The sequence below is a fragment of the Zymoseptoria tritici genome, chromosome 7 (genome assembly GCF_000219625.1).
Source record: "Zymoseptoria tritici IPO323 chromosome 7, whole genome shotgun sequence".
In the NCBI taxonomy this organism is placed as follows: domain Eukaryota; kingdom Fungi; phylum Ascomycota; class Dothideomycetes; order Mycosphaerellales; family Mycosphaerellaceae; genus Zymoseptoria; species Zymoseptoria tritici.
The window spans coordinates 1,120,858-1,143,630 of record NC_018212.1 but is presented as its reverse complement, the minus strand read 5'-3'; the positions used below and the strand labels follow the sequence as shown (position 1 = coordinate 1,143,630).

Genomic DNA, 22,773 nt, shown 5'->3' with positions numbered 1-22,773 from the left:
GCGCCATGTCTTGGTTCGCAAGGTTGATGAGAAGGAGGAAGTGAATATGGGGAGGAAGTAAAGTGATGGTTGCGATGCGCATATGCTGGGTTGTCGCCTTGTCGCCTTGCCCGATTCAGTTTGGCTTCGAACCTTAGCCGATGACTCAGCCAAGAAATTCCGATATCTCCGAGCCATCGACGAACTCACTTTCAAGTGAGAACAAGGACCAAGCAGAGAAACTCCAGCACCTGCCTATTCGAGTAATTTCATGGCTTCTGGTAAGTCCATTATCATCAAAAAACAACAATCATGGAAAACATGCTCGAAGAAGAGCCGAAGCTGGACAAGGTGATTCCGCCGCAATCTTCCCGCCATAACATCACCTTGCTAACTTCAAACAGGCCCGGCACATCAAATACTGGCTTCGCTGCTTGAAGACACTCTTACCACATCACTACACTGGCAATGAAAGCAACCGGATGTATCTGGCCTTCTTTATCATCTCGGCTCTGGACCTGCTCTCTGCCTGGGAGAGCTCCACAACGGCATCAGAACGTTCAGAGTACATAGATTGGATCTACCACTGTCAGCATCCGCGAGGTGGATTTCGAATGTGGCCAGGGACCGACTTTGGAATCCAATCTAGCCCGGAGAACGAGCGATGGGATCCTGCGAATATTCCCGCCACGTACTTTGCTTTGTCAGCCTTGCTCATTGCCGGGGATGATCTGAGCAGGGTACGGAGGAGAGAGACGTTGCAGTGGTTGACGAAAATGCAGAGGGAGGATGGCAGTTTTGGGGAGACGCTTGTCGATGGCACTATTGAAGGTGGGCGGGATCCAAGATTTGGGTACTGTGCAACGGGAATAAGATTCATCTTGCGAGGTGGGCGGGAAGGAGCTTTGAGTACTGCTGGGGAAGAGATTGAAGACATCCGTCTGGACAGTCTGGTCTCATGTATTGAGGCAGCCGAGGTAGGTCAAACGGCCCTTAATCTTAGCACCGACCACCTCAGCTAACGTGCTTGCAGTCCTACGAAGGCGGCCTCTCCGATTCACGCTATCATGAACCTCATGCGGGTTACACTTACTGCGCTCTCGGCTGTTTAAACTTTATCGAGCGACTCAAATCCATTTTCCCACCTTCTAAACACAGCACCAACACCAAGCCCTGCGGTCCCTCAGATCCAGCCCTCACGCTCAGCTGGCTGGTAGCACGTCAGACTGATCTCGATGACCCGGACGGCGAACTAGATTCCTGTACAGAAGATACAACTTCCCTTCCAGACCCAACAGTTGACGCTCCAGCACTCAAGCAGGACGATGCCAGGGCCGAGACGGAAACCACGCTTCACCAATCGCCGGACAAATCAACTCTCACTTCCGCTTCCCTCTTTCCGACACCCTCGCTTCCTCCACTATCAGCCGGCATGAACGGCCGCACAAACAAAGTCGCAGATACGTGCTATGCCTGGTGGGTAGGAGCATCTATCAGTCTTTTGACACAAGCACCATCTCCACGTGCGACACAGCGACCGCCAAACCACATGTTCGGTGCTCCAGCATTACAGACCTATCTGCTTTCGAAGACTCAACACCCGGCTCTGGGTGGGTTCGGGAAATTTCCAGGCGACCTGCCGGATCTATATCACTCGTACATGGGTCTTGCGGCGCTCGGGCTCATCGGTACGGAGGGTATTAAATCGGTGGATGCGGGCATGTGCATTTCTGCAGAGGCGGAGCAGAGGGTGCATGGCTTATGGAAGGAGGGATCCTCTGCTGTGTGAGGAGGGTGAAGCAGCGAGGCTTACGACCTACAATCTATCCGTAAGAGACGCCAGAAATTGCACCTATGTCATTCGTGCTTTAGTGTACGACACATGGCCACAAGGATTGGCAGCCAAGAATGACTCCACAGCTTCCGTGGGCCATAAGCGAGGCCCACCAAGCCGACTCCACGCCAGGATGAATGACGTTTCCCAAACAAGGCGTCCAGAATAAGGCAGACCATGGACTTTACACCAAGTACATCCTCCTGAGGAGTGCGCCTACACATGTGAGGACGCCTCCCACACATGTGAGGACGCCTCCCTCGAACGAAGCACTCCGGCTCGAAATAACTGAGAATCCTTCGACATAAATCAAGCCTCGCAATGGCACATCCCATCGCTGCGAGCGAGTGCGTTAACAGGACAACATCATCGCTATGTGGTGGTCAGAAGAATACGTATCTATAGCCGACGACTTTGTCTGACAACTGTCGGTGAAGTGCACGATCCGTACGACGGCAAGAACCTCGGGATGGTCCGAGTAAGTGCTCAAGAACGGAGTTTTTCGACACTACCGGCCGGACTACCGGACGACATCTTAGAGTGCTCTGAGTTTCCTCACAAATTGGGCCGGAACAGGTGGTCTCTGCATACGGATCATGCGACCCACCGTTGGACTGGTCCGTGGCACGATCACAGTTATCGCTCTTTGGTGGCTTGCGGCATAAACTGCCTACAATCAGGGCCAGCCGTTCTGTTCGGTCTCCCTGTGCTAAGGAGAGGAAGCTGAATTGAGCATACATGTGATGGAGCCATCATGCGATCTTGGATACCGGGTCAGCTAACATGGCCTCTGAGACTATTGGGTGTCATTACCAGGATGAACACAAGGAATGCCCTCGATGAGCTCGGTGAAGAGACAACTGCCGTATTTGAATCAGTGAGGCGAATGTGCGCCAGCGCATGGCTCGGTTGGACATTAGCCTCGTGTATAGTGTCATCGCACTCAGTCTCCCCAGGATCGCCCTGGCTAAGGCCGCGCCGCCGAACATCAATGGAAAGCAAACTCGAACACCTCGCCAACCTCGCATCTGAACGGACCTACAGCATTCCATCGTCATAGTCGCCTCATTCTCCCATGCAGCTTCAGTCCGAGGAGCCCGAGACTTCTGCCATAGACCCAACACTCCTCCACTGCGGCCACGCATTATCTGCCGAACCGCGGGTTTCCCTCCTTTCGGAGACTGGCAGTACGCGTTTCCCGTCTGATGATCGTGATGGCAGTATCCAACTTTATCATTGCTCTGAGAGAGTCGCTTAGCACATGCATCGAAGGATGAGACTTGATGATGACTCCTCACGCTCTTTGAAGAATAGCAGCAGTCGCAGACTACGTGAAGGACGTCGTTGCAATTATAGTCACGGCCGTGGCGAGCGGGAGGAGAACGGTAAAAAGGAACAGGCGAGTAGCGAAGAAGCGCATTGTGGCCAGAGAAGTCGTTGGTCTTTTGTTGTGGTAGGTGGTATGTATCGCGAATAGTGCTCCAGCGTGGTGGTCTCGGATGTTGCGTTGGAGGAAACAAAAGATCACAGGATGGAGGGTGAGCCGGCAATGTATGCACCAGCACACGGCTAAATTGTACAGGGACGTCCTGACGGAGGGAGGAGCACGGATGCGCAGAGCACAAGAATCCCCAATCGTTCGCCCTCTCGCAACATTGGATCGGCCCAGCACGTTGTCTGCTTTCGCCGCTATTGCGTTCCATTAACATTTCCATGGTGCACGTCAACTGGACAACATGAGCAGCAGTAAGTGATGAAAATGGTAAACATTATCTGAGATGCTGTTCGCTTGCTGTAGTAATGTTACGCCAGACCCACTGTACATAATCTGCCTTCCATCTAAATCTGCCGTTTTCCGCCTTCTGCAAATGAAGAAGTAAATGAACTCTTCGTGAAGTGAATCTGATCTGGTCTCCCGCTGTATCGAATGTGTGAAAGTTGCGGTCCACCTGCTTCCTTTTCCTGCGCTCCCTGCATGTACTCCCGCGGCCGCGCCGAGCTCCGTGTAATAGATATTATGGTGTTAAAAAGTATGTCAATATGCCTCGCCTGTCTTTCTTCCCAAAAGTCTCTTCGTGAGTGTCTTGACCTCTCCTGCGGACTGTTGGCTCCAATTGATTGTGGTCAGACCATCTTTGCACAAAGGGCTCCCAAGCCTGTTCGCGCCACCGTCTGCCCCCACAGACTCGCAATCACAAGGCATTGTACGAAGCTGCCGGCGCCGGGCCTCTCCGGCTCTGAATCAACCTCTCAGTCTGAATGTACAGACTGTCCAAGTACTGCATGGCGGGAGCGTCCTTCAAAATCTTCGCAACCTGTAAGCCGGAACTGATGAGCTGGAGAATGTTTCTGTCGTCCTTGAGCGGGCGGGACTGATGCTTGGCCGCATGCCGCATTTCCAGGCTGTTCTCGAGAATCGTGATGAGCTGTTTGATCTGACCGTTGTAGAGCACGCGGGCGGGGATGCGTCGCTTGGTTGCAAGTCGCTTGAGGAGATAGACCCACTCCGACCATTCACGGTCGCCAGGAACACGCACCGGGCGCTTGTCGGGCTCGATCGGAATGGGGAACTGATATTTCGCCACGAAGTCGTAGGCGCACTGCGAGAGGCGGTCGTTGACTTTGGAGAGGATTTCGTCTTGTTCTTGGGCATAGAGGGTGATGGGCAGCTGTGGTAGATCTTCTTCTTTGGGTTCGAAGCCCTGATCGTCGGGCTTGTCGAGGAGCTGGGAAGGACCATCAAATTCGTCTCGGTTGGAGGGTCTCCTCTGCGGGAATGCTTTGTTCTGGAGGCTCGAGGCACTCCCTGATGGATCTCCCCCGAAGTATCCGCCCAGGTTCATTCGTGCTTCTTCGGACGAACTGCGCCGAAGCTGACCACCGTTCCATGGAGAAGCGAAACCGGCAAATCCAGAGTGCGGGCTTCGATCACCGGCGCGGGAAATGTTTGTCTGAGATGTAGAGAACTGACCCGACAACGGAGAAGTAGCCCAGCCGGCGAGCATCGGGTTATCCTGCTGGTAAGGCAGACCCGGTCGGCTTGACCATTCCTCGCGTGCCCAACGCTGCGCCTGCGCTGAAGGGAATTGCGGATACGTGGTATTGCCGCGGTTTGCGTTGGTGAGTCCTGGAGGAGGCGGAAAGCTTTTCGGCTGCTGAGCGAGGGTCGGGACGGATCCTGGGTATGTGAAGGCATACCTAGAGTTCGGTTGGACTCGCGAGGCGGCCCACGGATCGCAATCTTGCATGCGTTGTCTGAGCGGGCGAAATTAGCAGCTTTTCGTGATAACTTCGCTAGTGGAAGTCACGGGCGTTCAGAATGTCGTACTGTCTGGAAAATGGCTCATCAATGCGTGAGGGCAGAGCAGCGGCGCGGCGCGACTCGTTGGGAGCATAACCTGTCGTCGTCGGCTCTGTGGTCGGGCCGGAGGTGGTCATGTTGGAGAAAGGGTGGAGTCAAGCCAAAGCGCTCGGTGGCTTTCACGATGACGGCGGCGGCGGCGGCGGTAGAGACAGCGGTATGCCACAAGCGATAAGCGACAGGCGAAATGACACGCAGTGACTGGCAGCAATGCAGAAAAGGAGCGACTAGTAGTTGTAGATCCGCGGTAATCGGGCGTCGTGGCACGAAGGATGGAGAAATAGTGGCCACTGGTCGACGATGACAAGATGACTGCAATGCTGAGAGAATGAGCAGGACGGACCCATTCTTAGGTGATGCGCACGGCGATGTGTTCAAGCAACAAATAGGTCGGGCTACCATCGAATCATCGTTGCCCGAGTACTGGGATGAGCCTGGTCTAGTCGTCCTGGCGTGCGCTTGGTGGATTCAGTCAAGGAACAGCACGGAAGAATGCGAAGGGTGTCCGGCTGACAGCGCTGCTGAGGGTTGTGCACTGAGCACTTCGAACCTGGTAGGAAAGCAATCCGTCTCCACGGTTCCCTGTCTAGTCGCCTGTCACTTGCGGCCATCACGATCATGGCGCCTTGCCTAGTCTGACCGGCATCTGGGATGCCCCAGCTCCCACGTTGTATTGGCCCTGGAAGAGGAGCTTGACCACAGACGCGCGAAGCTTGAAGCGCTTGACGGGGGTGGTGAGTAAGTTTGGGCGGAGTGATTGGGGGTGGATATGGTGGTGTCGACGCTGGATTGGTGGATGCGGTGCCGTAGACCAGGGGCATGCTAGCCGGCCTATTGCCTGTAGCCTGTCGTCGGTAAATCCGCAGTAGGAGCCGGGTGCACAAACCTTCTTTCTCGACTGAGAACGAAGCATTAGCCTGTCCGACTGACATCACCATCTGGCCCAGTCCCATGGTGTGCTGTGTAATATACCAGGTCATCCACTCCACACCAGACCGAGTCGCAATCACCTCCAGGAAGATTGTTCATGAGCCTCAAATACCGTGCCAGTCAGTAACGAAAGACGGCTCGTGCGTTGACATGACACATGTGTCAGCCTCGAACCCAAAACTTCATCTCGGTTTCGCCTCCAGCTGGTGTAGCGAGCGTATACATAGATAGCATGTCGTCCAGTCTGGCAACATTGCCGTGTTCCTCTCACCGCCATGAAAAAGCAACCCATAACCGGGTTCCATGCACTCAAGTCGCACATTTATCTTCCCAAATGCGTCATTGCGGCGGATGGATACTCCAGTCATCTGGAAATCTCTTCCCAGACGTCGGTCGTGCGCAGTATGATATGCCGCCATCTGGCACCGACGTCTTCCAAGAAGCACGTTACCGACCGGCGTCGTCTTCGGATCGGTTCGTCTGTTGGACACGATCGATTCACCGTGAGCTTTTGATCGCATACCGGGCCGTGACGACTTGACGAATGGGTCATCAGTTCCTCTCGTCCATAATAATGACCTGCCATCCATGTCGCTGCACGTGCGTCCGGCGCTGGATCGACGCAGGTATTCTTGGGCAGCAGTGCGCGTGTTGTGCATGGGTGGTGCCTGTCCAGAAGAGATGAGATGTATTCTCCCGACGATGCCCGAGGAACGAGCCGCCGTCGGAAGACTGCCTGGATCGGATAAATGAGATCAGTATCGCAGGTGGTATTCCAGTTTCGTGAATGTCTTTCCACCAGCATATAGATAGATCGGGGTGTATTGATGTTTCGCACAGCCGGCGTTCTGTGGGGGTCGAAATGGGTTCGCGCGCTTACTTGTTGAAAGCGGCAAAGAACGAGATTGCATTGCCGACGACACTGACTCGGAAACTCGTCGCGTGATCGCTGTCACCGCCAGCCAACTTTCTGACCGAGCAGCACAGCCTGAGAACAGCTTGCCTTTCTTCCCAGGCCGTCCCAACAATGCATCGAACACGATGCACCGCCATCACCATACAAGAAAAATCTCAAGCCAGCGATATGCAAGGAAGTCTCGACCTTTTCATCAACCAAGAGATGATGTGTGCCTCGCGTGAACCTTGTTCGGATCTCCACATGCCCATATCCGGACATCGCCTTGGGCGCATCGAGACGATTGCCAATTCTTCTTCACTCGAAATAGCCATGTCTTACCGGAAGTGGCATGAGGTAGATGCATTCGGTAAAGTGAAACATTATTTGCCGGGAAGTCGTCACTACCGTTGCTGATGGTTCAGCATCATCCTCGAAATAAATACGGTATATCGATCTCGATGTCCATGTGGCCGGACCAGCGAGAGGCACCTCCTATCGTGGACATCTTGGACCCAGCAAAACGACGTCGGTGACACTATCAACGAACAGCTTCCCGATTCAATATGCCAATCGCTGCACCGCCGTACGCCATCAGACCACACTTCGCACCGATCCTACGTCAACGGCTATTCAAGCCGTCTACCGCACACAACATACATGCATTCCCTTGCAGCCCTTACCAGCAGCGTTGTTGACGTGACCTTCTCCTCGCCTCATCCTCCGACGTTTGCTGGGCATAGGTTTTGAAGCTGGATGTTGTGATGCCCTTTGGTGGTGAAGTAGCTGGGAGCTGGCAGCTGATACTTCGATGCGTTGATGCTTCAGTGCGCGTCGATGGGCCGGACAGTGCATGCGTCGATGCGTCAATGCTTTGAGCTGTTGATGCGATTCGTCGATGGTTTGATACTTCGACGCTTAGATCCGCTGATGAGATCAAGCAAACACGGAAGCAGCGAGGAACATGAAGAGGATATGTCTTCAGTTGCCAAGCTTCAGTCCTCCAGGTCTCCAACATCTTCCTGGCCATGCTTGTGAAAGCGACTGTAAAGTCTGTCGATGGCTACCTCGTCATCGTAGCATTTTACTTTACCATACTCCTGATTCCTTGATGCGCGGAGGAGCCTCTTGAAGTCCTAATCGCTGGCTTCATAGTCCTTGAGTTCTAGACGGATGACGACTCTGCAGCTTCATGTTGCACAAGAGTGAGGCTTACTATCGACAACTCAATCGATGCCATCTCGGGCCAGGGACGGACGGAGGGAGGATCCGAGAGTCTGCATTGGCCGGAAGTGTCGACAATCCATCAAAGGAACCGTCACATACTTTTGCTTTTCAGAAAGGGACCTGTGTGTCGGTACCATCACCAATCAGTCAGCATCGGAAGTGTTCAAGGTATAACATTTATTAGTCGCAATCGGAAGAACATATGGGTATCATGAGTCGCTCGCTGGCATCCCCGTCCTCCCGCTCCACTGTACGAGAGCGAGCAGGAAGCCTTTGTACACCTCATCAAAAAGAAAGCAAAGGTCCCTGTTTTTAACGCCGGTCCAATGCGGCTTCATCGCTCAACCACCGCTTCGTCTTGCTTGTCGACCACGATGCCAATATCCCGGCATCTCGATTCGTAATCCCAGGCAACGATCATCCGCGAGCTCCGACGCTGGCAGGGGAGTAGTACCCATGCGCTGCACCACCAGGTTGAGTGCTCTGACTGATCTCTGGAGTAGGTCCGCCGTAGCTTGTGGGATGGTAGCTGGTGTCGGCTTCACGGGCTGCTGGTGTGTATTCTCCGCGATGCGCAAATCGGCCGCGGCGCCGACGGTGGAGCATGACGGAGCTGTAGATCAGCTTGCCGAGGCTGGTCAAGCTGTTGAGGGGACGTACGTCAGCGATGTTCGTTGAGGAAGGGTGGTGATGTGATGGGGGTGGTCTAGCTTTTCCACTGCGCAAATGCCGGGATGCATCGGCTGGAATGGGCCCGAGATTCGAGCATGGATGCGAGTGGTTTAACTCACAAGAGGATGATGACGAGAATCCAATCGCCTATTGAATTGCGCACAATCGATGCAATGATGAGCAGCATCAACATGGCCGTCCAAATGGCTGTATTGATACTGTTGAACACCACCACCGTCACGGGACTGAGCTTCTTCACAGCGAAGAGGATCATCTCGATAATGTTGAACAAGGCAGTGAGCGCGGCAAGGCCGAGGGCGATGCCAACACCGACGCTAGAAGTAAGGCAGGCCAGGTCAGCATTGGTTCCGATTTTGTTTCTGCTGCGCAAGCGCATCTCGAATGCAACTTACTAGAGGAATCCCGAGTATGTGTCCTCCTCAGAAGAATATGACGAGGAATAGGACGAGGGGTAGTAGTAGTCATCGTCGTCCTCGAGATATTGGTTGATCAGCACAATATTCCACGCAGCGAAACCCAGGTAGACCAAGGCAGCGAGCGTCTGCACCACCCAGAATGGGATGATGACTTTCTTGAGCCAGAGGGTTTGGTACGCCATCGTGGAGGTGTTCGCGGAGTTTGCGCTGGATGCTGCTGGATATGCGCAGCACTTGTCGGTGTTTGTCTTTTGTGTTTACTCAAAGTCGAGGAAGTTTGTGCTAATGATGATCTTGGCAGCGGCGTTTCTGGTTGGTCGCGCTTGAAGCGAGTGTTTGCTAGAAGACGATTGGACAGAAGAGAATCTGAGATGAATTGAAATTGGTGAAGAAGGAAACCCTCATGAAGTTGAACGTCGGCCAAAGCACATGTTATAGACCAACCTTCAGACCATCGCACTCACCTGTGCATTGCTATTTGCTGTTTCACGGCCCCTTTAGTGGCTCAAAGGATTCAGGCGCAGCTGTGAAGCGGAGCCATAGAAGATCAAGTGGCTTCTCCACAGGCTGCAAGTAGACAGCCGAGCTCGCTTCGGGCGGTTCTGGTGCAGATGTATTGGCTGGAAAGCGCGAAGGATTCAGGGCTGATGCCAAATTTAGAGTGTCGGCGTTGCCAATTGCTGGGTGATCAGGTTGAAATAAATATTTAATGAGGCAGTGTCACCTTGACAGGAAGTGGACTCCACGAGCCATGCGCTGTTCGCTTGTTGAGAGGCAGTGTGCATATGCCGTCAAAGACGAGGGCATCGATGTGGAATTGTCCGAAGATGGATGATGGAAAGCTGTGAACTGGCGATGCGTGTATCGTCAGTGTTCGGTGTCATGAGGCGGCACCAGGCAAAGCTCTCACCGAGTTTGACATCGCGCTGGATTGATGCATTGCGAGCGCTTGGCTCTCTCCGAGTGCAAATTGACAGATGTCTGAAGACGCCTCGATGTCTCGCACATGAACTCTCCGCGTCGCTACGAAAGCGGGTTTAGCGCCAGTAGGCACTCAATGACTGTCCAGTAGACGTGATACTGCCGCGAGTCGAGTCAAGTCAGGAGGTTCTAGAGACGTCTCTCGAAATCCTCTTTGGCTTTGAGCTCCTCCATACGCTTCCGCGCCAGAGTATCTCTCTCTTCTCTCAAGCTGGTGAAGATCTGGAGGCAATCAGCATTTGAAAACTCATGCCTGCCACACGGACTGACCCAAAACCACAAACCGATCTCGAAGAAGCCAAATGCGAACACCAAGCTGTTCTGCAGAGGCTCTCCGATCCCAAGCTTGGTCGCATCGCCGCTGCCGAGCATGCCATCTTCCTTGAACAGATACACGTAGCCCGTAAGCCCGAAGAAGAACATGAGTCGAGTCTGCACGTTGTATAGCCAGTATTCCAGAGCGATGAGCTCGTTCATTGAGGCCGCGGCCAGATCTGAGATCCCGAGCAACGCGAGGAGTATGCCGGCGAACGCAGACGCTTCGCTGGGCTTGTCGAGGGTCGTCGCGTGAGACTATATCAATACGTCAGCCTTGGTACCATGTGAATGCACCGCAATGGGACTGTACAATTCTCATGGCCTCTCCGAGCATATACACCACATTCTGGTCCGAGAGGATTTTCGGCGCCGTGAGGAGGAAGTACGCCGCTGTGATGTGGAACAGAGATACCGTCCGGATCAGCGTGAATGCTGAAAGGATCCCCATTTCTCGTCGGATATCGTGTTGTTGGATGTCGTTGTCGGATCGATGAAACGCATCAATGCCAACATTTCAAGGATGACGTGCCAAGACGTGTCGATATCCGAATACGAGTCAACGTCGTGACAACATCCACACATATCGACAACAACTTCACTTCTTTGCCACCCACACTTGCATCGAACACTCCAAGATGAACCACGAAGACAGGGCAAAGGTCTTTACGGCTATTCATCCAGACGGCCGCCGCGAGAAATACTTGCTGCCGCCGGCCGCCGATGGCTTCTTCGCCCATCGTCCGGACGGCAGACGTCAGGAATGGTGGCTGCGAAACAAGCCGAGTGAAAGACAGCGAAAGAGCAGACTCGCACGCTTCATTGGATCCGCCTTGATCATCGCGATAGTGTTCACTACCTACATGACATCTTGCTTCAGCCAGGACTTCCTCAAGGAGCTGGTCAGATATGAACCAACGCTATCTGGCGCGGCTAAAATCCTCTCGAAGCATCCCCTCATCGACGGCCACAACGACCTCCTCTTCCTGATTCGACTACTGTACCAGAACAAGATTTACCAACACAACTTCACGCAGCCATTCGAGCACGGCAACTTCAGCTCCGAGTTCGACCTCTACCGCGCCGACAAAGGCCGCATGGGAGGTGCATTCTGGTCCGCGTGGGTCCCATGTCCTTCCGACGGCCTCGACTTCTCGGACGAAGCCTACGCACCGTTCGTCAAAGGTACTCTCGAACAAATCGACCTTTTCAATCGCCTTTCCGCGCAGTATCCCAAATACTTCACCCCTTCCCGCAATGCCGCCGAAGCCGAACGCAACTTCAAGCAAGGCAAGCTCATCTCTCCTCTCGCAATCGAAGGTCTCCACCAGATCGGCAACTCAATTTCCACTCTCCGCCTGTATCACGCCCTCGGCGTGCGCTATGCGACCATGAACTGGAACTGCCACAACATCTACTCCGATGCCGCGGTCGTCGAGGTGGATAACGAGAGCCGGGCTTCCAAACCATACTGGGGAGGCGTCAGTCCTGCCGGCCACAAATTGGTGCAAGAAATGAACCGTCTGGGCATGCTCGTCGACCTCTCGCACGTCTCCGCGAACACGATGAGAGATGTCCTCGGTGGGTCGCCGGAGAAGGGCTGGAATGGGAGTGTGGCGCCGCCGATCTTTTCGCACAGCAGCGCGTACTCGCTATGTCCACATCCACGCAATGTCCCAGACGACATCCTCCGCCTGGTCAAGAAACGAAACTCAGTGGTGATGGTCAACTTCTCCCCCGACTTTGTGAGCTGCAAAGCCAGCAACTCCTCGACTGGACTGCCGGATTTCGTCGAAGAGACCAATACGATCGAGCATGTCGTCGAGCACATCATGCACATCGGCGAGCTTATTGGCTACGACCACGTCGGAATCGGAAGTGACTTTGATGGTATTGAAAGCACGCCGAGAGGACTGGAGGATGTCACCAAGTTTCCGGATCTGATTGATCTTCTGCTGGAGAAAGGTGTGAGCGAAGAAGACTGTGCAAAGATTGCGGGTGGGAACCTGCTGCGGGTCTGGCATGAGGCGGATCGTGTTGCTGCGAAGTTGCAGAAGGAACTCGAGCCGCTTGAGGATAAGCCTGGTTGGTTGTTTGGACGATGAACGTGTGAGCAAAGTCGATGAGAACAGCTTTGTCATCACTCTCCATCTTGAGCAAGCCCGCCTTGCATTCGATGTCGATGTTAGCACACCAGCAATGCCAATCCCAGTGGAGTCTTCATTGCCTCTCCAAGATCTCAAGATTAAGTGAAGCGAAAGATGCATGATTTCTCGTGGACATGCGAAGCAGTTGGAACTTCGGGGTGACACCTGCAGACGTGGTATTGCTATAATACATCTGCTCCAAGACTGACCGACTGACTTTCAGCAAGACAGACCATCGCTCCATATCGTCCTTACTGCAGGCAATCTTCGACTCACGAGAGGTGGAGAACGAGGGAGCAACAGGATGGCCACAGTCAGTTCGTCCGGATCGTACTTTGGACAGCCTCTGTCGCCAAAGCATGAATCCATGCCGCCACACGCTCCCACCACTCCTGCGGCGAACATTTTCCATAGCACATGTAGGTGACATGGAGAACTCACGATCGCTAAGGATTCCCCTCTTCATCACGGCATTGCTGAGATCGAAGAGCCTTCGTAAATCGGATCACGACTCATGGCAGCGTGCTCTCACACTGCGATTTACATGCCATCTCTTCAATCCGAGCAGTCATGCGGCAATGCTTGTTCCTGCTCCCATCTTGTTCCAAATAGGGATCGCTGTTGACACCTTCAAGCTGGACATGAACTCTGGAGTCTGGATCAACAGCAAGAAGTACCGTCTCTTCCCTGGAGACAACACCGACCCTTCCGGATCAAGACTGATGCGAGTGATCGTCGATTCTCGCGTCAAGAGTGCGTCGATTGAGTTCTCGACGTAAGCACTACTTCCTGTGTGCAGTCCACAGCTTGTCCGGATACCCCTGTGAATGTAAACCAGGTGAGCACTCCAATCTCCGTACGCTCACATGCTGTGTGCACGATACCTTTTTGACCTCATGGTCTGTTGCTTGTATAGCCACGTCAAACGAAGACTCGAGGAGAGTACGGAGTTTCTTTGCATCCATTCTAGGCCTTCCTCACCTGGCATGTGGTTTATATCTGGGCATCGCATTGGCCATATCGTCGGCTCTTCGTCCTTCGCAAACCGGCAGTTTTCGTCTCTGGTGCATTGCAGCCAACTCCTGCGATCGCAACGGTGGACGTGGATCCCTGACCACCCCTTGGGCTTCAATGCATTCGGACGACCTTGTCACCAGATTCAGAATTGGTGGGCAGTCCTTGGACCTGGTAACCTGCTTGTCCGAGCTACATCACATGAAGTCTTCGATCACCACCTCAAGAGCACATCGATTGAGTTTTCAATGGAGAGTGCTGTCCCTGTATGCAGGACATAGTCTGTGCGCTTCCTGTCGTCCTCGGATGCTCGGAGGTATCAGTGTCCGTTGTCGAGAACCCTGCACAGGCAGGCTTTCAGCAGCTGGCGCCATCTCCTCGAGCTCAGAAATGTCGGTGTCACCCCCAGCCAGAGCTTTAATTATTGCTTTGATGACAGGAAGCGTACGGCATCCTCCGATCCTCGAGAATCACAATCGCCCGGCCTTTCACGATTGGTTTGCTCGTTCCGGTCAGCATCGCATAACACCTGGACCAAAAGTAAGAAGTAAATGCGTAGCCCCTTGGGCATGTCACCCGCCTTCCCGCGCCAATGTCATCTCTCAATCATTTGCCGAAATGTGCTCAAGCAGGGTAGATAGACCTTGTCGACCGTCCGCGCTATTGTATGGTGGTTGTAGCATGAACCTCCTCGTCACGTCTTGGGCTAGAAGTTCCTGGGAGCGATAACGAAGACTTCCGCAGCACATAAGAGCCGGCTGATCCGCTCTTCCTCCTCCTCCCCTTTCCTCTTCATCAACAACGAGACGCCAAATTCCAAAGTCGGAACACGGAGATACCGACTCAAGACCATGAAGCTCACCACCATTATCACGGCTATCTTCATCGGCCTCGCCACTCCGGCGCTCGCTGTACGCATGCTCTCTTTCCTCTCCTTCTCTTGCCGTCATGCTCCACCGACTAACACCTCCTACCAGGGATGCCGAGGTCCAAACGACTGCCACTGCAGGGACGGCAAATCGGTCTGGTAAGAGTTTCCTTTCGCCTTGCTATCCGCCAAGCGTACGCTGACGAGCATCGCGTACAGCAATTCGGGCAGATGCGGTTGCGAATACTTCGGAGGACCTGATTAGGTTCCGCTCCTCGATAGCATCTACGTACCCGACGACGGCGACAATCACGACGACGAAAACAAATGTATCGAATCGGAGATGCCTTGGAAAGGGAAGGGACTTGAGACTGTTCGCTTTTTCTTGATTCTGGAATTTTGCCGATCTTTTTGTTGCGCATCAAATTGGACGGCTGGAGATGACGAAGGGGAGGAGGAGGTGCGGGTGTTGGAGAGTGTGTGTATGCGTGAGAGAGAGAGGAGAGCACATTCGCTTGGTTTCTTCATTTCATTGTCATCTGCTTGAGGCGTTCAGCCTTGCCTTGCTCCAATCAGAATCTCAATCCCGCACCAACCCGTTCGCTTTGGATGGTCCTTTGGCTTGCGCTTCATATCTGGGTATCTCTTTTCCTGTCCTGTCCGTTCGTCTCAAGTAGCCGCATTCTCCACTGTCCACAATCGTCTCAAGAGTGCAAGTCCTTCATACGCACCAATAGCGCCCATCGCTCCTCTCATTGCAAAAACTCCAAATCGTTATAGAGCCCTCCCGCAAGCCACGACCGTAATCACATGCACCAGACCCCATAAGTCACCAAGAACCTCATCTCCCATCCCACGTCCACGCCCCCTCCGCCCTCCCTGCGTCCACATTCCTCCACCTCCCACCCTCCGCTCCACCCATCATCACCCCCAGCACCCTACACGTCGCACTCCCAACCCCACAGACCACACCATCGCTCGCCTGCCCTAAAACCGCCAAGTCGAGCACATACGCCCTGCCGACCATCTGCCTCAACTCCATCGCTGGCTGAGGAACCACCGCGTCCTTCCCTGGCGATGCGCCGATGGAGAAGAATAGTCGAGGGTAGAATCCTCCTTCCCAGCCCGAGTTCTCCGGGACGTGTTTCGCGAAGGCGGAGCCGGGGCTTCGTAATGGGTGGACGGGCGCCGAAGCGTCGAGCGCGGCTTTGGTGGCGAGGTGGATTCGGTTTTGTACGCGTTGGAGGGTCGTGCCGGGGGAGAGGTCGGACATTTGGTTTTCATCCGACGAAGCCTGGGTGAGTAGTGCTGGATCATCAGTCGCGAGGGCGAGAGTGCATGTCTTCTTTCCGTTGTTATTACGGTTCGTGCGAGAACACATGTCCTCAGCCGCGGCGATGTATCGTGACAAAGGGAGGTAGTCATGACTGTACTGCGCTTCTAAAGGATGGAGGTCGCCGCGACGGACTTGCAGGCCGATGAGGGCGCCGCCTTCGGATTGAGATTGTAGAGCCGCGATGCGGGAGGAGGCGTAGAGGGCGTCTTCGCCGGCGAGGTGGAAAAGGGCGGAGTAGCCAGTGCGGAGCAGTTCAAGCGCGGAGTCGGCGGGACCAGAGGACAAGGGGCGGACGAAGTGGGGGTGCTTGCTGGTCGGTGGAGCTGCAGCGGCGGGTTTCGCGCCGAGTGAGAGGTATGGAAAGGTAGCTGTCGATACCACGATGTGGCGTGCGGTGGGCGGACAAGGTACGATGTGATGAGGTGGAGGTCTGCTGCAGCTCGGGATCGTGGGTGGGAGGAAATAGGCGGTGAACTTGCCCCATGCCCAATTCGTGTCGTCGAGGAAGAATGCTCGGCCGTCTCGCTTGGCTAGACCGTAGGAGAGCCAGAGGTGAAGGAGTGAGGTGCCGAAGCTGGCATCGTCAGGACCAAGCACATAGGTAAGACTCTTCTCGCAGAGGTTTGTCACTCGCTCGGAGGGTGGAAGGACGCCCATTTTCTCCGCGTCGAAAGTGTCGAGGTACGTCGGATCAGGCGCATCGTCACTGTGTTTCCTCCACCATGATTGGGATGTGCTCTGGTGCGGGTGCTTTTTCAACTCTCTGCGGAGCTGGACGGACTGCGAGCACATCTCGGCGTAGACGCGGTCCGGCAGTGGAAACGATGAGTTGTGAGGGATGGAGATGGTCCATTTTGAGATGCCATCGGGGTTGGTGAGCACCACGGCGGCGGGCTCACTGGGAACGACACCAGCAGGTCGGAACGTTGCGGTCATATCGTGGTGTGATTTGGCGTAATGAAGCGAACGGAAAGTTGCGCCGAAGAGAAATCGCCATAACGCCAGTAGTCCAAACAACACGAAGAGCGATTTGACAGCCATGTCGCGTTTGGTCGATGTTGTTGTTCGAGGTCGAGTGGCGGTCGTCACCGGCGGAGGAAGTGAGGGCGTCGGCGGCGGGGAAGTCAGATATTCCTTCTCATTGAGAACAAGACCCGCTCGGATCGGCGGGAGTGTGGGCGAGGAATTCGAGCTTGTCGAGGCGGCGGAGGATGAGGAATCGGACAGGGCGGTGTTGCGGCGGCCACGCATGTTGACGGCGGCGTTTGCGGTGGCGGAGAGGAAGTTCTACCGGATCTGCGAGACCATCGAGTGCATGCTCGAGACAACACGCACGCTGTGGCTATTCTGTTTTCCCACTCCTCTCCAGTGCACCCGAAGCTGAAGTCCGATCGGGCAGCCTGTACGACTTTGCAGTGAGATCAGGATTTCTCGTCGGCTGACGTCTGACACGCACGTCGATGCAGTGAGAGAGAAGTCCGAAATGCAGCGCCGCGGCGATTAAGAAGAGACAGGCAAAATCAACGGAGACCAGCTCCACCTTTCGAAACGCAAACGAAAGAGGACAAGACGACGCACAAGAGATCGAACGAAGACCAGTCCAGTGCAATGCAGTACAGCAGAAAAAGAGGATAACCAGGACTGAGATAGAGTAGTAGCAGCAGCGGACAAGGAGAGGACGAACGGACAGACGACGACGACGATGATGTAGTGTACCCACCATTGCGGTACTGCACTGCATACAGCAGAGATCTTCCATGCACAGAGCACTTCGACACACACACGGTCCCGCCGTTTGTTTCTTATTACCTTGCAACGTCTTTTTCCCTTTCTTCCATCTCCTGTTGATCTCTACGCCAAACATCCCTTTCTTGAGGTCGAGTCCAGATCTGCGCCCCTCAAACGCCGGATAAATGTGACGAGGCCAGTGGGCGTTGGACAGCAGTGCGAGGCACAGAGGTGTCGAACGAACGAACGAATGCGGGTGGAGAGCAGAGAAAAGCAGTCAGCCAGTCAGCCGGGATTCTGGGCGGGCAAAGCAGCATCTGAAACGAAGCCGCGCGACTTGGGGTGTTTGAGGATCTGGGCCGGTACCGGGGCTGTGGGGCGCGGTGTATATTGTGCTGTACAACTCTGGGATGTGATGGGGTTGCATTGTGCACGCGACATAGCACAGTCGTAGGAGTCTGGTGTGAAGGATTCGTGGCGGAGATAGACGTACAATCCCATTGAGGACATTGTCAATTACGCCTCCCTCGCGTGCGGCAAAGAGTGATCCTGACCTGGTCTGGCAATCATGAAACGCACAAAGAATGGAGAGACCTGTGATGACAACCGAAGACCCTGCAGTTTGAAAAGCGTGATCATCCACAGGGCGATCCACACAGCTGCGGCCGGCCGCGTGCTTGGCCTGATACGAAACCGACGTAAGATCCATCCTCCTCACTGTGTGTCCATCCAACATCTACATCCACATCTCGGAACAACTCACAGTCTCACACCCATCTGCAGTGTGACTTGTGCGAGTTGGTGGCCGAAGACAATGGACGAGGGGATACTAGATAGACAGCGTGTTCGATTGTTCACCCGCCGAGAGAGAGAGTAACATCTCTTTCAAGTTTAATGACCGTTTGATGATCGCCAAATAACCGTGACCCAGCTGGCTAGAATATCTCATTGAAGTCGTTGGGTAGCAACCTGGCATCCTCCCACAATCCGATAATAGCAAGTAAATCAAATACAAGAAAGAAGAACCAAGGCAAAAAGGTATCATCGCAGCCCCAGCCCAACCCAGCCAAACAATTCATTCATCCTAATCCACCTTCCTCTCCTCAACTCCACCCCAGAGCAACCTTTCCCGTCTTCTTCAAATCCTCCCTCAACAACTCCCTCAACTCCTCCTCGCCCATCTCCTTCACCGGACTGACAACAATCTTCCCGCCGTCAACTCCACTCCTCTCCGCTCCACCATCCTGCTGGCCCGACGACAACAACTCCTTCGAAGCACGCTGTCCCAAACCCCTCTCCTTGACCCTCAGACTCCCCCTCTCCCCTCTAACCACCAGTCCACTCTCGACTTTATCCTGAATCATCTGGTCCAGCAACGCAGTCATCTCGTCGACCGACTTTCTCCGTTTGAGATTCTCATCCCCGCCCTTCGCCGCTGTGTCCGTATTATTGCCATTCAGCACACCCATGATCCCGAGCCCATTACTGCTGGGTCCGTTCCCTGGGAAACTGCCAGAGATGGGAGATGAAGGGTTAGAGAGGATTGCAACGGGACTTAGTGGAGTCTTGCTGAAATTCACCACCGCGCCGCCAGCGGCACTACTCGTGCGGGAGGCGTTGGTCGCGGAACTAGGCGTGCTGCGGTGTCCCATGAGACTGCTCATGGTCGTAGACGTTGTGCTGGGCGGTGTGGTTTTGATGCTGGAGCGGCGACTCGCGCGGGAGGAGGAAGAGGTATGGCGATCTTGCCGGGTGGAGAAGGGCAGGCTGGTCAAGTCGGGAACGGAGTCGGATGCAGTGTCCGCCGGAACGTCAGTCGGACCGGACACGCGAGATCGTGAACGAGAGGAGGACACGCGCGGCGCGGTCACGGTGTCGTCGCCGCTGGTGCTGGTTGCTGTCGCGGTGGGAGTTGCAGTGGCGCTTCGTTGAGAGTCCTGCATTTCTCTTTTGCGAGCTGCGCTGCGGAGGGCTGTAACCATTCGTACTTGGTCGTCGAGCTTTTGCCTCAGCTCGTCGAGTTCGCGGTCCTTTTCCTTGAGCAGGGCGCCCAGGTTACCTCCCTGAGATTCCTCCTCAGCGGACGGCAGACCGGTACGACCTGCGAACGCCATGCTCACGCGAGAATGACTTGTGCGACGGGCTTGCAGAAGCCGCTTCTCCAGCGTCGCGATGTACCGATTCTTGTCTGCGAGATCGGCTTGCAGCATGCGATTCTGTTGTGCCAGAGAGGCTGACCCGTCGTCGTTGTCGCCGGCGGAAAGCGTAATGTCTTCTTCATCGTCAGCAGTGGGAGTCGCAGGGTCTGAGGGAGAGTCTTGGGGCCCAGCTTCGTCGGTCGTGAGTTGCGAGCGTTGGGCAGATGGAATGTTGCCCAGCAACACAGAACCAGCGGAGACGGCGTGTTCATTGGGACTCTCATTCGCTGGGGAAGGCATGTCGATAGTGGCGACACTTTGGCGCCCAGAGTCGAGATACTGGTTGCTCTCGCGACTGCGGATACTGACTGGTCGACCATATTCGATGTTGCTGTGTTGACTCGCTCGTGGATCGAAGGGCATGCTCGTTGTGGAGAAGCGGCCGGAGTTGACGCCCAAAGACTTGGACGACAAGATCAGACGGTTCAGATGGGAAATTCGCTCTTTCAGGGCGGTCCGAGCGAGTTGCATCTCCAGCATTTGCTCCTCATGTCGCGTTCGCTCTTGGCGTTCCAGCTCTTCCTCCATTCGGCGGTCCTGCTCTTCGAGGTTGTCGGGCTTGTCAGCTTCCGGCTTGACGCGATTTTGCTGCTCCAGTTGTGTTCGCAACTCCTGAATCTCGATTCGGTAGCGGTCTAGAAGTGCTCGGCTACCTGGATCTCCTGGCATGCCATTGGACTCGTTCTTCTTGGCATGGCTGACAATGTTGTTTTTCGCTCGACTGGCGAATTTGAGCGTGTTGAGTGTCTCGCCCGTGTGTGTGCTCGCCTGCGCCGCGCTGCTGCCAGCTGCTGATAGCTGGATGGTACACAGAATGGACACCAGTGAGTTACCAGACAGCGCCGGTTGCAACAATCGCGTCAACTTGCTGTCACGATAAGGGAGATGCTTCAGGACTTTCTCCTTGTCGACCCCTTTGGCACCATCTTTCTCGTCTTTATCGTCCTCCCCGGAAAGACGTCCAATGACAGTCCCCAAGGTGAGCAGAGACTTGTTGATGTGAGATCCCTCCGTCCTCCTCTCCTTCGTATCAGCAGCCTTCTCCGACCCCGCCAGATCGATCAACGAAAGCGTCGACACCAGGACACCTCCCGGCATGACCGACGACTTTCGACTGTTCTTCTCATCGACCTCTTGTGTCCTTGCTCTTGACTCCACCACAATCTGCACAACCGCGTGCGATCGTGACGAGCGTGCGTTGAACTGTGTGCTGCTGGTCCTTCTCGCCAGATCACCTCTTGCAATCACTCTCAACAGCTGATTCGGCGACTGCACAATCTCCTCTTTCAATGGTGTCGCATAAACCCCTCTCTTGCTGTCCTCCCTCAATTTGATCTCCTCCTGCTGCACACCGGGTGTCGAAGCGTTGAGCAAGTCATAAATCTTCTCATTGTAAATCTCCAGATAGCTCACTCGCAGCAAGAACTCTCGAGCAGGATTCTCTCGAATATACGAAAATATGTCGGTGATGGCCAGAGGAATCACTCCGGGAGAATTGGCCGTTCCTTGCATGGAAAACGTCTTGCCCGTGCCCGTCATTCCGTACGCGAAGACTGTGCCGTGATATCCTTCCATGACTCTCCGCACGAGTCGCTTCGCCGCATTATCATATACTCGGCCATTCCGATCGTGAGGAGAAAACACATTATCGTAGTGGTAGTCGCCGCCTTCGCGACCGCGGTAAGAAATGAGTGATCGCCGGCCGTCGACCATCCATTCTCCTTCTGGTGCTGTATCATCATTACCCGCATCAGGACGCACGCGCACGCTGACGAGTACATTGCCAGCGCCAGACTTTCCATCTGCTTCGCCTTTCGACATGGAGGATGTATTGTCAGACCGCGATCGACCTCGGCCTTCATGCTCTTCCTCTTCGTCTATACATGACCCATTTGTGGAAGAGCTGCGACTTTGTGACGGAGAGGGCAGGCCGAGCAAACGCGCCGATGCTCTCCCACGACCACCACCAGCGACGAGATTGCTGTCGCCAGTGCCATTGAGAAGACTTGGAGTTCCACTGTTCAAGCCAGAACTTGTCCGCGATGCCCTCGGTCGCAATCCATATCCTGAGCTCCGCGACTTTGGCTTTTTCGTTCCACCTTCTGCACTCTTTTGTTTTGAGGAATCCCTCCGGTTGTACGTTGGAGGCGGCATCGCAGTCGGATCGGTGGGTGATATCGCCGATGCAGAGAGCGGACTCGGCGGGAGACTCGTTACGCGGACGGAACCTTTTGGAGGCATTGGGAAAGAGCCAATGCTGGTGACTTTGCGCACCGTTTTGGGGATCCCGGTCTGTCCGATTGTAGGGATTGGCACGTCTGACGCATAGCTGTTGTTCACTGTGGGTACTGTGGGTGTGGAATTTGATTTCGTCGGCCTCGGTGTGGGCACGCCGGAATGTGTGACCGACCGCCCTGGAATTGAGGACTTCTTCGGTGTGGTGGAGGGTATTTGTGAGGCCGTCGATGTGCGTCGTGAGTCGCTGCCGCTGGCGAGACTGCCAATCGAAGAACGGCGGGTCTTGCTGACAGGAAGAGCGGGAAGAGGGCCCGTTGGTGGAGGGCGAGGCGTCCGTGGGAGGGTGGAGGTCATGGTGGAGGCCATCTCTGTGTAAGGCGAACTACCTCCTAAAAGGAGCGTGGGATGCGTGCGAGCGGATGCGGTCGCCCGCGACCAGGATGAGTGACGATGCGTGCAACGTCGGACGAGGAGCGGCTAGTCGCAGAGGAATCGGAAAACGGGGTTGGAGGAGCTCATCGGTCGTTGGGCGCCGCTTCAAGCGGGTGGCAGGTCTATCGTCTGGTCGTGTCTGAGGATGTAATATCGAGACTCGGCTGCTCAATGCCACAAT

The 22,773-nt window shown here is 54.7% G+C and overlaps 7 protein-coding genes across 7 annotated transcripts; 3 read left to right on the top strand and 4 right to left on the bottom strand.

The window, feature by feature from the left end:
* Positions 1-300: 300 nt before the first annotated feature.
* MYCGRDRAFT_110187 (putative geranylgeranyl transferase) lies at positions 301-1,768 on the top strand (the record flags this gene model as incomplete). The annotated part of the gene is made up of 3 exons (XM_003851104.1): positions 301-330; positions 384-956; positions 1,013-1,768. The coding sequence occupies 3 exons, from the start codon at positions 301-303 to the stop codon at positions 1,766-1,768; spliced, it is 1,359 nt and encodes a 452-aa protein (XP_003851152.1).
* A 2,237-nt stretch (positions 1,769-4,005) lies between these two features.
* MYCGRDRAFT_44531 (uncharacterized protein) lies at positions 4,006-4,656 on the bottom strand (the record flags this gene model as incomplete). The annotated part of the gene is made up of 1 exon (XM_003850659.1): positions 4,006-4,656. One exon carries the CDS (start codon positions 4,654-4,656, stop codon positions 4,006-4,008), a length of 651 nt encoding a protein of 216 aa, XP_003850707.1.
* A 1,646-nt stretch (positions 4,657-6,302) lies between these two features.
* MYCGRDRAFT_81585 (uncharacterized protein) lies at positions 6,303-7,109 on the top strand (the record flags this gene model as incomplete). Its single annotated transcript, XM_003851105.1, has 2 exons — positions 6,303-6,840; positions 6,985-7,109. One exon carries the CDS (start codon positions 6,380-6,382, stop codon positions 6,617-6,619), a length of 240 nt encoding a protein of 79 aa, XP_003851153.1.
* A 1,387-nt stretch (positions 7,110-8,496) lies between these two features.
* MYCGRDRAFT_100756 (uncharacterized protein) lies at positions 8,497-9,548 on the bottom strand (the record flags this gene model as incomplete). The annotated part of the gene is made up of 3 exons (XM_003850658.1): positions 8,497-8,869; positions 9,018-9,233; positions 9,312-9,548. The coding sequence occupies 3 exons, from the start codon at positions 9,515-9,517 to the stop codon at positions 8,644-8,646; spliced, it is 648 nt and encodes a 215-aa protein (XP_003850706.1).
* Positions 9,549-10,445: 897 nt separating this feature from the next.
* MYCGRDRAFT_110184 (uncharacterized protein) lies at positions 10,446-11,082 on the bottom strand (the record flags this gene model as incomplete). The annotated part of the gene is made up of 3 exons (XM_003850657.1): positions 10,446-10,538; positions 10,587-10,889; positions 10,945-11,082. 3 exons carry the CDS (start codon positions 11,080-11,082, stop codon positions 10,446-10,448), a joined length of 534 nt encoding a protein of 177 aa, XP_003850705.1.
* Positions 11,083-11,494: 412 nt separating this feature from the next.
* Positions 11,495-12,736, top strand: MYCGRDRAFT_45160 (uncharacterized protein; the record flags this gene model as incomplete). Its single annotated transcript, XM_003851106.1, has 1 exon — positions 11,495-12,736. One exon carries the CDS (start codon positions 11,495-11,497, stop codon positions 12,734-12,736), a length of 1,242 nt encoding a protein of 413 aa, XP_003851154.1.
* Positions 12,737-14,037: 1,301 nt separating this feature from the next.
* MYCGRDRAFT_44596 (uncharacterized protein) lies at positions 14,038-22,514 on the bottom strand (the record flags this gene model as incomplete). The annotated part of the gene is made up of 5 exons (XM_003850656.1): positions 14,038-14,254; positions 18,991-19,159; positions 19,439-20,141; positions 20,232-21,954; positions 22,003-22,514. 5 exons carry the CDS (start codon positions 22,512-22,514, stop codon positions 14,038-14,040), a joined length of 3,324 nt encoding a protein of 1,107 aa, XP_003850704.1.
* Positions 22,515-22,773: the final 259 nt, after the last annotated feature.